Source organism: Artemia franciscana, chromosome 1 (genome assembly GCF_032884065.1).
Source record: "Artemia franciscana chromosome 1, ASM3288406v1, whole genome shotgun sequence".
Classification (NCBI taxonomy): Eukaryota; Metazoa; Arthropoda; class Branchiopoda; order Anostraca; family Artemiidae; genus Artemia; species Artemia franciscana.
Window position 1 is genome coordinate 18,119,779 of NC_088863.1, and position 14,217 is coordinate 18,133,995.

At 36.9% G+C, this 14,217-nt stretch overlaps 1 protein-coding gene across 1 annotated transcript in view; it reads right to left on the bottom strand.

The window, feature by feature from the left end:
* LOC136026501 (tyrosine-protein phosphatase 69D-like) overlaps positions 1–14,217 on the bottom strand; it is a gene marked incomplete at its 3' end in the record, with an annotated part of 106,048 nt that overhangs the window by 51,979 nt on the left and 39,852 nt on the right. The window contains 4 exon segments of the mRNA XM_065703128.1: positions 1,910–2,041; positions 4,332–4,543; positions 5,028–5,168; positions 10,064–10,188. Of these exon segments, the coding sequence (XP_065559200.1) occupies positions 1,910–2,041; positions 4,332–4,543; positions 5,028–5,168; positions 10,064–10,188 (610 nt within the window).

A 14,217-nucleotide genomic window follows, 5' to 3' on the forward strand; every position in this document is an offset into this window, starting at 1 on the left:
ATTCTGTACAATTTAACTAGTCATCAACATTTTTCCTAAGGTTGAAGTTCCTTGAAGATCTTTATAAAATCTTGCCCCCCCCCCCCTTTATAGATAGGCTTGTCACTTTTAGGACACAAATAATTTTCATCACACGAATTGAACAGAAGTGAAATAAATTAAGCCCATAAATGAACATTGGAGAAAGTTTAAAAATAGTATAGCTGGTTTTGACTATAAAATAGGCAGGAAAAAATATAACAGATTATCTGTATTTATATGTTCCGAAGAATCTCTCGTCAATAAAGAAACGTATTTTGAAAATTATTCTTTGTTGGGGTTTGGGGACTTAAGAGTGATCGATTTAGTCTTAATTTTGGTTTGGTTTCTTCTCGTGTTGGGATATGCTCTGCTTTTTTTTCTCTGCCTTTTTTTGGCCTTTTAGTGTTTGTTTTCTCGATTTATCTTAAGATACTCGTGTTTCTTTTATGTCATTAAACCCTTGCTTGATTTGAAATCTCTCTATTTTCTTTCTTGTTCTTCTTTCGTTTTTTTACAGTTGCACGGCCATCTTCCTGCTCTCCTATGTAATAATATATCTTTTGTTTCTGATCAATCGACTAATCATCTCCGCAGTTCCAACAATTTACTGGTTCTTCACACACCGTCAGTGAGGTCTGACTTCAACCCTCTGACAGCTTGCAACAGGATCTGGAACACGCTCCCAGAGTTCGTACGAAGCTGCCACTCGTTTGGTATGTTCAAAAATTATGTTAGAGATTTTCTAGCTAGTAAATAATTTTGTTTGTTTTTTTTTTTTTTTTTTGTCTTTATTTTTTATTCCGGTTTCCCTTGGAGTTGATGTCTCTGGATTGAGTTGGGTATTTAATTGAGTTGGTGAAATCATGTGCTACTCCCTGCCTAGCTTGTCATTTTTTTGGAGATTATTAAGGTGGGCGACTCAATTTTTGGTTTTTGTTTATATTTTTTGTTGTTGGTATTTTTTTCTTTCCTGTTCTTTCCCGGCCATGGAGCCTTATGGGGAAGATTGTCTTGAAGTAATTTTTTTGTTTATGGATTTTAATGTTAAATAAAGAACTCAGAACTCAGAACTCATAAATTCATTAAGCTAACACATCGAGCTCTGCTCTGGGTTGGCTAGACTTTAAATTTTATTGCTATTATTTATATTAATAAATATTTACCAGTCGAGCAGGGAGAATATATTTAAATAAACTGCCATAAAGACCTAGTCGGAAAGGTATCTTAAAAAAAAAAAAAATAATAAAAAAAATAATAAACGAATATATGGTATTCGACCAACAGACTTCTTTTGTTTTTACTTTTCTTTATATTGGTATTTACCAACAAGTTTCAAATCAATGAAATACTTAGACACAAATATCTAGAAAAAGAAGGGAATCTAAAAAGATATTTTAATCCATTTGGCTGATTAACAGTACACATCTTCCCAGAAAAAAAAATGCATTATTGGCTCTTCACCAATCAAAAGCACGTTGAGAAGCAATGGCATATCTAGGATTTTTGTTCGAGGAGGGATGGGGGAGGGGTAAAAAATCTACAAAAGGTTGGAAAAAAATTTCGTGGTGGAGGAGAGTTGAAACCCGGTACCCGCCCCCCAGATACGGCATTGCTAAGTAGGGCATAATCGTAAATTGAATCTCAAAAGTGAGATATCACTGTGGCAGCGATAGCTACAATCTAGTAAAGAATAAGCCCATAGTAACCAAAAATTTTAAAACGCTTTTTGAAAAAAAAACTGTCAAGGAAGAAAAAAGTCATTTAAAGCTGATTTAGGAATTTTGGGTGTGGGGGGGGGGGGGGTTAAAAAATTCAAAAAACATCAAACTTTGTTCATATTCATTTTTGTTACGTCTTTACAAGTCGGACGAATATTTCGGGTCCTTACCTATCAATTATCTCAGCAAGGTAAGCATAAACTAACTGATGTTCAACGTCTCTGTAAAAGCCATATTGCAAACTTTCAGCCTCGGGTAGCTCTTTGGTAGTTCTATCTTCCGACAGTTTCACCAAAATTAGTCTAAAATAGAACTAAAATATCAGACAGAACTGACTGAAATACAGTAAAATGAATTGAATAAGCAGAAAGGAGAGATTGAGAAGAAAAGCATGGAGAAAAAGGCAATGGTTATTTTGAGCTAGTCGTCTTCAGTGCAACAGAATATTTTAAAAAGATTAACATGGGAAACACATCAGAGGCAACGCTATAGCGTTGCCTACAGTAAAGTTTATAAGGCTCTAACGTTTTATTATTATTTATTTTTTCCCCAGAGGCACTTCATATGAAAGGGGAGATCGTATAAACTTCTGAGGGGGCTCAATTAGAATTTTTAATGTCCTTTTTAAGAGTCAAAAGTAACCGGAGGACAACGAGCCTTCCCTTTTCCCCCAAATTTATCTGATGAAAACTTTTAGGTAGCCATTTTGTTAAAAATATTTCTAGGATCAGATAACAAAAACTCTGGAGTCGACAAAACCTTCCAGGGCCCGGGCACGAGGGTTGTAGGTTATGCCCTGGGGACGTATATGTTTTTCATGGAAGGGATGATCGGAAAAACTTTAGAGGGGGCTCATTCAATTGGAAACCGGAAGTTCTAGTGCCTTTTATAAGAGTAAAAAGCGACCAGATGGCAACTAGTCCCCGCCCCCAAAGGCCCTTTTCTCCCCAGATACATCCGATCAAAATTTTGAGATAGCCATTTTGTTCAAAATAGTTCAAAGATGAAATAACAAAAAACTCCAGGGTCAAAAACCCACCAGAGCCCGAAGGGAAGTGTTGTAAGTTGTGCTCCGCGAACATATACGGTTTTTGAGCAAGGGGTGGTCGCATAAACTTTAGAGGGGGCTCATTTGATTGGAAATTGATTCTTTTTTTAAAAGTCAAAAGTGATCGAAGGTCATCTATCCCCCCCCCCAAGTGGCGTCGTTCAAGGGGGGGGGGCAAGAAAGGGCAGTTGCCCTTTCAATAATTTGGAGAGAAAAAATATTATATAGCTCATGCCCTTTGCTCTCCGGATGTAGAACCCTCTTGCATCCACAATAAAAAATGATAGACCTAAACCCCGCCCCCCCCCAGACATACACCCTCTTTACCCCAAATACAGCCGATCAAAATTTTGAGATTCCCACTTTCTTCTAAATAGTCCAACGATCAGATAACAAAATTCCAAGGTCAACATTCCCCTCCCCCCAGAGCCCAGGGGAAGGGTTGTAACTTATGTCCCGGGGGCATATAAGGTTTTTATGGAAGAGGTTGTCGTATAGACTTTGGAGGGGACTCAAATGATTAGAAATTGGAAGTTCTAGTTCCCTTTTTAACAGTCACAAGTCATCGGATGGTAACCCCCCCCCCCACCAACCCTGTTCTCCCCAAATGCGTCCGATCGAATTTTTGAGATAGTCATTTTGTCAAAAATAGATCAGAAACAAAAACTCCAGGGTTTATGCAAACCCCCAGAACCCGGGGAAAGTGTTCTAAATTAGGCACCAGAAGCATTTAAGGTTTTTATGGAAGGGGTGGTCTTATAAAATTCAGAGGGGGCTCATTTGATTGGAAATTAGCCTTTTTAAGAGTCAAAGGGACTAGACGGCAACTAGCCACCCCCTGCCCCCCTTTCCCCAAATCCATCTGATCGAATTTTTGAGATAGCCTTTTTATTAAAGTAAGTTCAAAAGTCAGATTACAAACTCCGGGGTCGACACAGCCCCCAAGAGCACGGGGACATGTGTTGTAGGTTATGCCTTGGGGGCATATAAGATTTTTATGCAAGGATTTTTAAAATAGTTCAAAGATAAGCCGGATCCCCCTTAACTCAAAAAAAAAAAAAATTAACGATATTTTATAGCAAAGCTTAAGGGAGCTAACCACTGGCCCTCCTTCGCCCGATCCCTCCATGCCCTAATCCCACCAAAAAACTACCAAAAGCAAAGTAGGAAAATATATAATTTTGTATCAAGAAACTAATACCCGTTGATTTGAGGAAATGGGAGATCTGTAGTGAAAGTGACACTGGATTGTAAAAAAAAGATACTGTATAAAAAGGGAGTTGCACAACAACGACCAAAAGTGCCCTGAATACCTTATAAAAAAAAAAAAAAAAGGCCACGAGATTTCAGAAAGCGAATTTTTACCTAAACAAATTTTAATTATTGGTAAATGATATTGCAATATATTCGAAAAATGAGCTCAGAATATGCACCATATTCCCCTTTAAAGGTTTGGTAGGATGCAACCAAAGCCTGCGCACGTCATTGTTACACTAAACAACAAGAGGGAAAAAATCAAAGGTAAATAGAGATAAAAAAGAGACCTATAGCAACAGACTTCTCCAAAACGCTCTGAAAGCCGAGGTACGTTAACTTTGAAAGATATCCTCAATGAATCATAGTCAGCTGGGTTCATCATTCGTACACGTGACCATCCAACTTTATTCAGATCAAGCATACTTGGAGGGCTTGGCCCCATAAAACACGAGGATGAAGCAATTAGACCACTTTTCTTTGAGCTTGTTGTTCCTGAAACCTATAAATAATAATAGAAAATAAATAGTGCAACATTTAGCAGCTAGGAAAACAAGTGATGACTATACTTATTAAGACAGAAAAAAAAATAAGATCGGAAGTAAGAAAGAGAAAGAGATAGAAGAGGGATAAAAAAGAGAAAAAGAGAGAGTGAAAGAAGAGCGAGAGAGAGAGGGGACGAGAGAGAGAGAGAGAGAGAGAGAGAGAGAGAGAGAGAGAGAGAGAGAGAGAGAGAGAGAGAGAGAGAGAGAGAGAGAGAGAGAGAGGGAGGGAGAGGGAGAAAGATTATACAGCCCTTAATGACTAAAAGGTATAAACAGAGTCGGTAGAGAGACAGAGAGAGAGAGAGAGTTTTAGATTCTCAGTTTTCAATAATTCTTATCGTAGCAATTATTAAACTTTTTACAGTTGTCTTAAAGCAACCGAACTGAATACAATCAAAAGCATTCCAGTGCAAATATTTGAAACAAAAACGTAGCTGATACCTGAACAGTGAAATTAGTGTTGGCTGGCACTTGATGGAAACGAAATTCGGTTGCTTCCGATGTCCCTGTCATAGGTCCATAGTCCTCTCTTCGATGTATACTATGCTGATCATAATACTCAGCTTGTCCACTTAGCCTCAACTAAAAATAAAAACAAAATAACATTTCAGAAATGAGAGAAAAATGATATTATTTTTAGAAAAATGATTTTTTTTTTTTTTTACTTTAGTTTTAAAAGGAAGTCAGAAGTCATGATGGCAACATGTAGTAAGTTGGAAATATTTTAGACAAATGTTATGTAGCCTTGTTCACGTTTTTTTTTGGGGGGGGGGATTTCAAAGTGGTAGGGATTAAAGAATACAGAAAAGTAGGTGATATATATAGAAAACACAAACAAATATTGGGAAAAACTCAAAGATTTTGAGGGAGAAGACACGTGTCATAGCTACTCCCTTCCCATGCATGCCTGTATCTTCCAAACAGAAGATGTAAGTCAATTTTATTTAGATAAAAACATCTTTTTTAACCTTTTTTCTTTATTTTGAGGATAGAGAGAAGTGACTCGTAGTTCAGGCATTATTGGACAGCCTTTAATAAAGACGTTTCAGACTTTACTAAATCTTATTTGATTTAGTAAAGAGTGACCTGTCTCCTATGTATTTTTTTTCACGCTTACAGTATACACAAAATGATACACACACAATCTCATGTTAATAACAGGACCTTTCTTGCTCAGGTTTAATGAGGGAAGACAATTACTTGTGCTTACTATTGCTTGGAGCAAAATCAGACGATGTCCAAGTCACCTGGCAACAGAAATTTAGACGCTTCGTGGGAATTTGCTTAACTATAAGCTCCCAGACTCACGATCGCTAAGTTTGCACTGTCACACCACTGACCCCTACCTCAAGCAAAAGGATTTGCAATGCCAAGATTTGAGCCCCCGTCCAAAAAGGACATAGAATTACAAGTCCAGAGTGTCATCCACTTGACTGGAATGGCTCCTAGCAAAAAAAACGAAGGGGGTAGCTTGCAAGATTCTGGACTAAGGGTAGAAAATGAGGGTCTTGTCAAGCTGAAGCAATGTAATAATCAATACTTTGCCTCATAGTCCTAGAATAAAAACCAAGGTATTTTTTAAATTCTTCTCTGCCCAAGGAAATATTAAGGTTAAGATAGTTCAGTCGGGCTTTACCAACAACAGATTTCCAAAAATGTTCTCATACAATCTTGTCAGAACGAAACAAAAAACTCGGCCCAGTCGAGGTGGGCAAGAAGAGGCTGAAGAAGCGCTAGCCTCTAGCGTCTTTACGATACAACTAAAAAAGAAATAAAAATTCCAAACGAAAGTAAATAGCAACATCGACATGAATCAAACAGAAATAATCCTGTATATGAGGGAGCTACTCTCTGAGATGATGTGACTATGTAAATAATCTTTCAGCAGTTTTGAGAATTGATGGTCAAAAGCAGACATGAAATCGTCAATTTGCTGAGGTGTTATCTTTTTGTTATTTTAAAGGGGCACCAGACTTCAAAATTATAATTCAAATAATACCATTTTCGATGGATGTATGACTACTGATTTGATACTACCACCCAAGAAAGTAAAAAAAAACAAACGAATGTGTGACCATCCTTCTCTACCTTCTCTAGAAAAAAAAAAGAAATTTACATCTTTGTTCGTAGTAGCTTTAAAGTTCCCATGCATATTAAAGTTCATTTTATAATTTTTAGCTATGTCGCACCCCTGCTTATCTGAAATTACGCAAATTTATATGTGCTAATAGCTTCATTCAGTTTGTAGGAGGCAGCCGTAGGAGATATATGGATAAACCAACGAATAATATATAGTTAGAAGTATCCTCTGTGGGAGAAAGTGCTGCAGACGCCAAAGTATGTCAACCCATGGGCGATTTTTGATGAAATAGCGTCACTGTGACATCTCCATGACAGGTGGTAAGCCAGATAAAACCAAGATAGCAGAGATGATCAACTTGCTCAATCGAGGTAATGGATAATATTTTCACTTCTCATTCTCCTAATTTGAAGTTCTCTTCTGGTCTTGTTTTCACTGATCTTTCTGATCACTTTCCTATTTATCTATCACTATCTGTGCCTAAAACAGAGATTACTGTGGGTGAGAAAGGCGAGTCTTCTGTTAGAACTTTTACAGATAAAGAAATTTCTAATTTAATACATAGTCTTCAGAGTAATGACTTGTCTAGTGTTCTTGAAAATAATGATGCTGATTGTGCAACTAGATTATTTTTGCGTCGTATGGGAACTCTGTTGGATAAGCATTTTCCTCTTAGAAAGAGGCGAAGGAGTTTTACACCCATATGTCCATGGATGTCTAGAGGTCCGACTAATGCAACCCATATGAAGGCGTCTTTGTTCAAGGCTGCATGTAAAAGTAAGACACAGCATGATCTTTTGAAGTATAAACATCACAAAAATGTGCTTACTTCTTCAGTTCGTGCAGCAAAAAAGCTGTATTTTTCGCGTCAAATTAATGAGTGTAAGGGGAATTTTCGCAAGGTTTGGACTGTAATTAATGAAGCTCTCTCCCGCAAGAAACTCGAACAATCTTCCCCATGTCTTTGGATCTGTTGGATGGATCTGTGTGATGGATCTGTTGTGGACAAAAAATCCTTAGCGAGTGCCTTCAATTCGTATTTCACCACACTTCCTTCAGTTCTCATTCCACCCCCGAGTAGAGTAAGTTGTTTTCCCTTGACAGAGAAGTCTTTTTTCCTTTCCCCATGTAGTACTACTGAGATTTCTAGTATTATTTCTCAACTTCCTAGCAGTTGTTCAGTTGATAGTTTTGGTTTGAGTAATAATGTCCTTAAAAAGATCAGTCAGTTTGTTTCTCATCCCATCTCACACATAACTAACCTCTCTCTTTCTTCTGGTATTTTCTCTCATTTATTTAAAGTTGCTACTGTTGTACCTTTGCATAAAAAAGGTGATTCATCTATAATTTCAAATTACAGACCTATTTCTGTTCTTCCCGTCATCTCAAAGGTTAAAAAGTAGTGTATCGTCAACTTTCTTCATTCGTATTTAGTACTAATTCGACTCCTGGATATTCTCTCATCACTAACCATCAGTATGGTTTTCGTCCCTCATTCTCTATCTTGCATGCACTTTCTGATGCAACAGAGTTTGTGCGTGTCAATCCGGACAAGGGCTTGTGTGTTTTGGGTCTATTTCTTGACTTTTCAAAGGCCTTTGATATGGTTGACCACAATGTTCTTCTGTCTAAACTATCTCTATTTGGAGTGCATGGAGTCCCACTAGAATGGTTTAGGTCCTACCTCACAGAGAGATCTCAGTATGTTTCAGTTAACCGTACTTCTTCTTCTTCTACTTTGCCTGTATTGAAAGGTGTCCCACAATACTCTGTGCTTGGACCAATTTTGTTTCTAATTTACATTAATGATCTTGCTGATGGTCTTCATCCCCATGTTCACCCTGTTCTTTTTGCTGATGACAGTAACTTTTTCATTGCTGCAGTAGACCTGCCATCTGCCACTTCTATAGCTCAAGGTTTTCTTGATAAAGTAAAGGATTGGTGCCGGTCAAATGGTATGGCTCTTAACAGCCGAAAGAGTGCCATTGTCAACTTCAGGACCCCTTACCGTATGAGAGACGTACAGGAGCCAATCACCCTGACTTTTGGGAACGATATTATACCACAAGCTACTATGGTGAAATTGACTGTTTTCTTTCTTTTAAACCGCATATAACTCACACCCGTTCCTTAATCCTCCACCAGTCTTCAATGTTGTACCGGATTAACTCATTTCTTCCTCCTGATATTATGGTTTCTCTTTATTATGCTTTTATTTATCCTTACCTTTAATATGGCTGCTCTGTCTGGGGTAATACTAATAAATCTCTTCTCTGCTCACTTCAAAGAGCCCAAAATAGGGCAGTGAAGGCTACTTTTCTTCTCCCTCGGCTTTACCCTTCCTCTGATCATTATAATGACACTGGAATAGCTCCGCTGGATCATATTATAGGTAAAAGTATTCTTTATTTAGCGCATTCTGCTTTTCTAGGTACTCTCCCGCCGGCCCTGCAGCAGTGTTTCTCACGGACAGACTCATGTAGGTACTTTTCTTCTTTACGTAATTCTTCTCGACGATTTATTTTACCAAAACGATCTTCTACAGCAGCCCAGAGGTCTCCTGTATATCAGTCAATTCTATTATGGGACTCCATTCCTTCGGATATCCCTCTTTTTCTTTCTGCAAAGGCATTATTTCGTCGGGTCTTTCCAGTTCAATAATTTTTCTCTCTCTTTATTAATTCTATCCTAGTTTGTATGTCTCTTCTCTTTTTTTAAAATTCGTTTTCAGCGTTATGTTAAATCTCCTTCTAAATCTTCGACCTGTCAAATATCCTTTTTGGTCAATGTCCTTGTTTTGACCTTGTTTTGTTCCAGCTTTTTTTTTCTTTGTTTTTGTATATATTTTGTAAAAGTGTTTTATTCTTGTTTTCTGTGGTCCATTACAAGCAAAGCTTCTTGTGCCTAGTAGCCGCTTCACTTTTGTAATAGTTTTTCTTTTAGTATCAATAAATTGATTGATTGATTTAGGTATGATTTTAAATGATGGTGGGATGTACCTCAGTGCCGTTTATCCCTCCACTTTGCGGAACCCCACATACTCTCTACATTTGAAACTTAAATAGATATCAAAAGAGTATAAAGTCATGCTGTGTCCATTTAAGCACTGTTTTATTTTGGGCAACACCCCCTTATCCTGGAAAAGTCTAATCGTCTTCTTCAATCCCAATCCCAAATTTTCATTTTAACACCCATGGCCAGAAACTATTTCTTATCGCAAACTGAATGAATTTCACCCCATGGTCTGAAAAACCGGTTATTTCGTTAGCATTAACCAAAATTCACTTCTCAAAAGACTTGAGTGTGGTGGCTATAAGACACAAGTACCCTTTGCTTTCATATATAAACAGGAAGACGTTCAACTTCGTTCTTTTACTGAATGAAACAATTCAATTACCTGGTAGTGGATGATTTTCCCATTAGGCTCTTCAGGAGGATCCCAGGATATTGCGATCGCATCAGGATCAATGTTTGTTTTTCCTTTTATACAAAAAACCCGAACGTTCTTTGGAGGACTTGACTCTGTAAGTAGGACAAAATTTCTTAAAACATACAGTTTGGAGATGACGGATATGCAAAGCGTCTGACAGGTTGTGGGTCAAGAGCTTAATTTTGTTAATTTTTAATTAACTTAATTTTTTTAAGAAGATACAAACAGTGTATTTTCAAAACCTGGCGGGGGATATTTTTCTTTTTTAGATTTTTTCCTTTCCAATGAAAACATCCAAAAATATGAAATTTAAAACCAAACGGAAGAGAAAAATGGAAAACCTACTCCTACTCTACCCTACTCCTATCCATTGTTAATTCAGACATTCTTTTTTTTGCTTCAGTTGCTGCAAATGCTTTTGTTCGGAATGAAACACTTAAAACCTCCTTTTCTTTCTTTTTTTTTACGTGACCGAGCAATTTTTTTGAATGCCAAATATTTGAGCATTAAGCACAGCAAAAATTTGAAATTAATGACCATTTTTTTGTCAGGTTGACTGAATTTATTTTCTCTCCTTTGATTGTTTTAATAGAAAAACATTAAGTTGCCAGCACGAAGTACAGAAGAAAAAAGAAAAAGAGGTTCGTAAAGCTGACGAACACATAGGGAAAATACTTATACAAATATATAGGAAAATACACATAGGATAGTACTACATATACACTTATAGAGACGAGGAAATGATCAAAACTAGCTATTCATGTTTTTGTTTGTTGGGAGCGTAATGATACTTGATCAACCAGTAATTAAAAAATAGCCAAGAAATTGGGGTGATTTGAAGCTATTGGCCAAAAAGAAGCAAACAGACAAAAGCAGATATTCAGCAAGGACCTCCGCGAAGCCGTCCTAAACACTCAAAAAAAAGCTAAACTTTTGAAGTAATTCAAACAAAGCAGAAGAGATTGTATTTTCTCTTTTTTTTGGAAAAACGTCAACCATAGCCAGTGTAGTCTTGCAACGTATTTACGTCCGGCATGCAGGGGCGTAGCCCCAGGATTTTTATTGGGGGGCAAGAGGGGTCTATATCCACATAGTCAATGGGCGCGGGCTACATAATACTATTTTTTTCAAATTATTGGTGGCAACCCTCCCCCCCATCAAACAACACCCCTCCGGTACGCAAAATGAAATGAAAAAGCTAGCTTATGTATTTCAGGAATTAATTCTGAACCTTATTTTCTTTAATGAAACTCAAAGCAACCGTACGCATTTTGAAACAAAATATAAACTTTCACGAAGTACACGAAACTTCACGAAGTACAGCGTCCATTTCAAAATTGGTACAGAAAAGTTGGAATTTCGTATTCCTTATTTATTAGCACATTATTTCAACGGCCAAGTTAAGCTTTATCTTAATTGACAAGGGTCACAAGAATTCAGCACCTTAAGAAGCTAATACGCAATCATTTGGGAGCCTATTTCACCTATTTATGTATAAGATAAAAAGGAGAGACCATGCCTTCCTTTCTTTAATTAGCAGATACAAGAATATCAGAAGAGGCCAGATCTTAGTCTTTTTCCAAAACAATAGCTAATCAGAACCCATAACCGGTTGATGCTTCAATAACGAAAACCCCCTGGATACGGCCTTGTCTTAACTACAAAACCAAGGCGGCAATTTGACCGATTCTGTAGTAGGGCATAGTGGTCTGGGTTAATTAGACTCAAGTTATGAACCATATGAAACCTTTAATTTAGGTACAAAGGCTAAACTTCATAATGATCAACTTAGCGCATCATAGAACTGCAGCTATGTGTAATTTTCTAGAGTAAAAGGCAACTTTTCTAGCAAGTTTTCAAAATTTTCTAAAGGAAGAAGCAACAAAGTGTTATCAGGGTGCAAATTGCTAACAAATGGAATCAGAAACAGCAGATATAAAACAGGAAAAAATCAAAAGCAATGTGGATATCTATGGATTACTGTTCAGGTGTGTGGACCTGCAGATGCACAAGGATAATATTATAGTATAACGATTACATTGATGCATTATAGTGACACCTCAAGAGCTGCCCCCCCCCCCAAAAAAAAACACAAAACAGAGTATCATAAAATTTTCTATATTTAGTCCAAGTAGCCTAGTTAAAATAGAAAAAAGAGCGCCATAAAATAAGCACCAGTAATACCAGCAACCTAAGGGATAAATCAAAAGAGGCCACAAGATTTTGTATCTACCCTGCAAACTTAATTTCTACATGAAAGACAAAAAAGGCGCTCACTAGAAATACGTAAAAATAACTACAAGGGAAGCTACAACTTTCATATATGTTGTTCTTCCTTTAAGTAGCTTAAAGGAAGCCACTTAAAAGAAGCCACTTCCTTTAAGTGGCTTCTGATAAACGAGAGCTTTCTCGTTTATCAGAAGGCTCGATAGAATTTTCTATCGAGTAGAGTTTTACTGCTGATGATGAACACTGTATATGTGTTCGAAATATCCAGTTAAATAATTTTATATTTCACTGTCAATAAAAAGGTATCATCCCTATTTTGAACTGTTTTACTTTGAGTAGAATTTTCATTTAGCCGAATCGATTTCGATTTGAAAAAAAAGTGACAGTAATATGAACAACTTAAAGGATTAGCAATTTCAGGATAAAGTCCCGTTGGTAAAAACTGTAAAGAGATTTTCAGACAGTGATAGAGAATAGCAATAAAGTCAAAGAGAGCGTTGCTTCAATAATGAAATAATCTGGTTTACAGATAGTTCACAAACTAATGGAAAATAAGGAACTGGAATAGCGAGATATATGAATAACACTAGTACGAAGGATGAGATAAGAAGTTATGACCTAGGGGTATTTGCTACGATCTTATAGACTGAACTGTTTGGGATGGAACAGGGAGCAAAGAGACTGATGCAGTTAGGAAGTACAGATCACAGGTAATAAATAAGCAGCTAAGACCGAGACATCCCTGCCACGATATGAACGGTGCCTTGCATTTCGACCTCCTAAAGCTGCTGGAATCCGGCAATAAGGAGAGACGAGAGGGAGGAGTAAAACTGGCATGGAAAGATGGAATACAAACGAACAAAGAAAGTGATTCCAAAGTTTAACCCCACCCTGACTAACTATCTTTTATGACTTAATAGGTATGAAATACAAATGATTATAGAAGCCATTACAGGTATTGAGAATTTCCGAAATCATCTCATCCGAATAGGAATTACAGTTTGTCAAAACCAAATACTAGCCCCCCCCCCCAGCACTAATAGCACTAATTAGACTAATATGACCTATTCAATTAGAAAATAAGTACTTTTCGGATACATAAGCATTTTCTATGATAAAAAAGAACAGTCGATAAAAATTTCACACGAACAAACTAGTATAATTTTTTACTGACGGTTCTTTGATACATTAGAAATAAAAGATGGCTACGTTAGAAAAGGGGTCCGGTAGCTGAAATTTTGGACAGGTGGTTGAGATCTTTTATGTCACCTGATTGGATACTAAAGCATTAAATGCTTTCCCAAGGACTACCATTTAGCGTTTAACATTAATCAAATCCATTTGAGGAATATCTGATTTTGAATGATTTGTGGAGGATTTTTTCCCCACTTTACACTGTAACCATTTACAATCTCAGTTTCATTTTTCCTTCTAATTTTTCCATGTCTACATTCATTTAAAAGAAAAAATCATTTCTAGAGCATTACAGCATATTCCTATGAAATCGTATGAAAGAAAGAAGGGGAAAATTATACCTTCGATTAAATATCCCTTTTAGTTGTTAATTAACAGGAAAGACATAAATCCAAAAACATTTGGGTAACAGAGAGAGAACCGGCGCTAGTGTATACGAAAAAAAATACTGACGCCATCTAGAGTTAGGTCACGGCATTTTTCAAGCTCTGCAACCATTTTTCTCTCAGGAACTGAGATCAAACTCATTACTATTTATGAATTACAATAATTGAGTTAATTATTTTTATAATTACACAGGAAAAAAGCCAAGTGTCGCCAAACGCTAGGTGACATTGACAGTTTCTTTTGACGAGACTAGCACCGATTGCCACACTTATAAGTTACCCACACTCTTTAGTCAAATCGGCTTAGGCGAC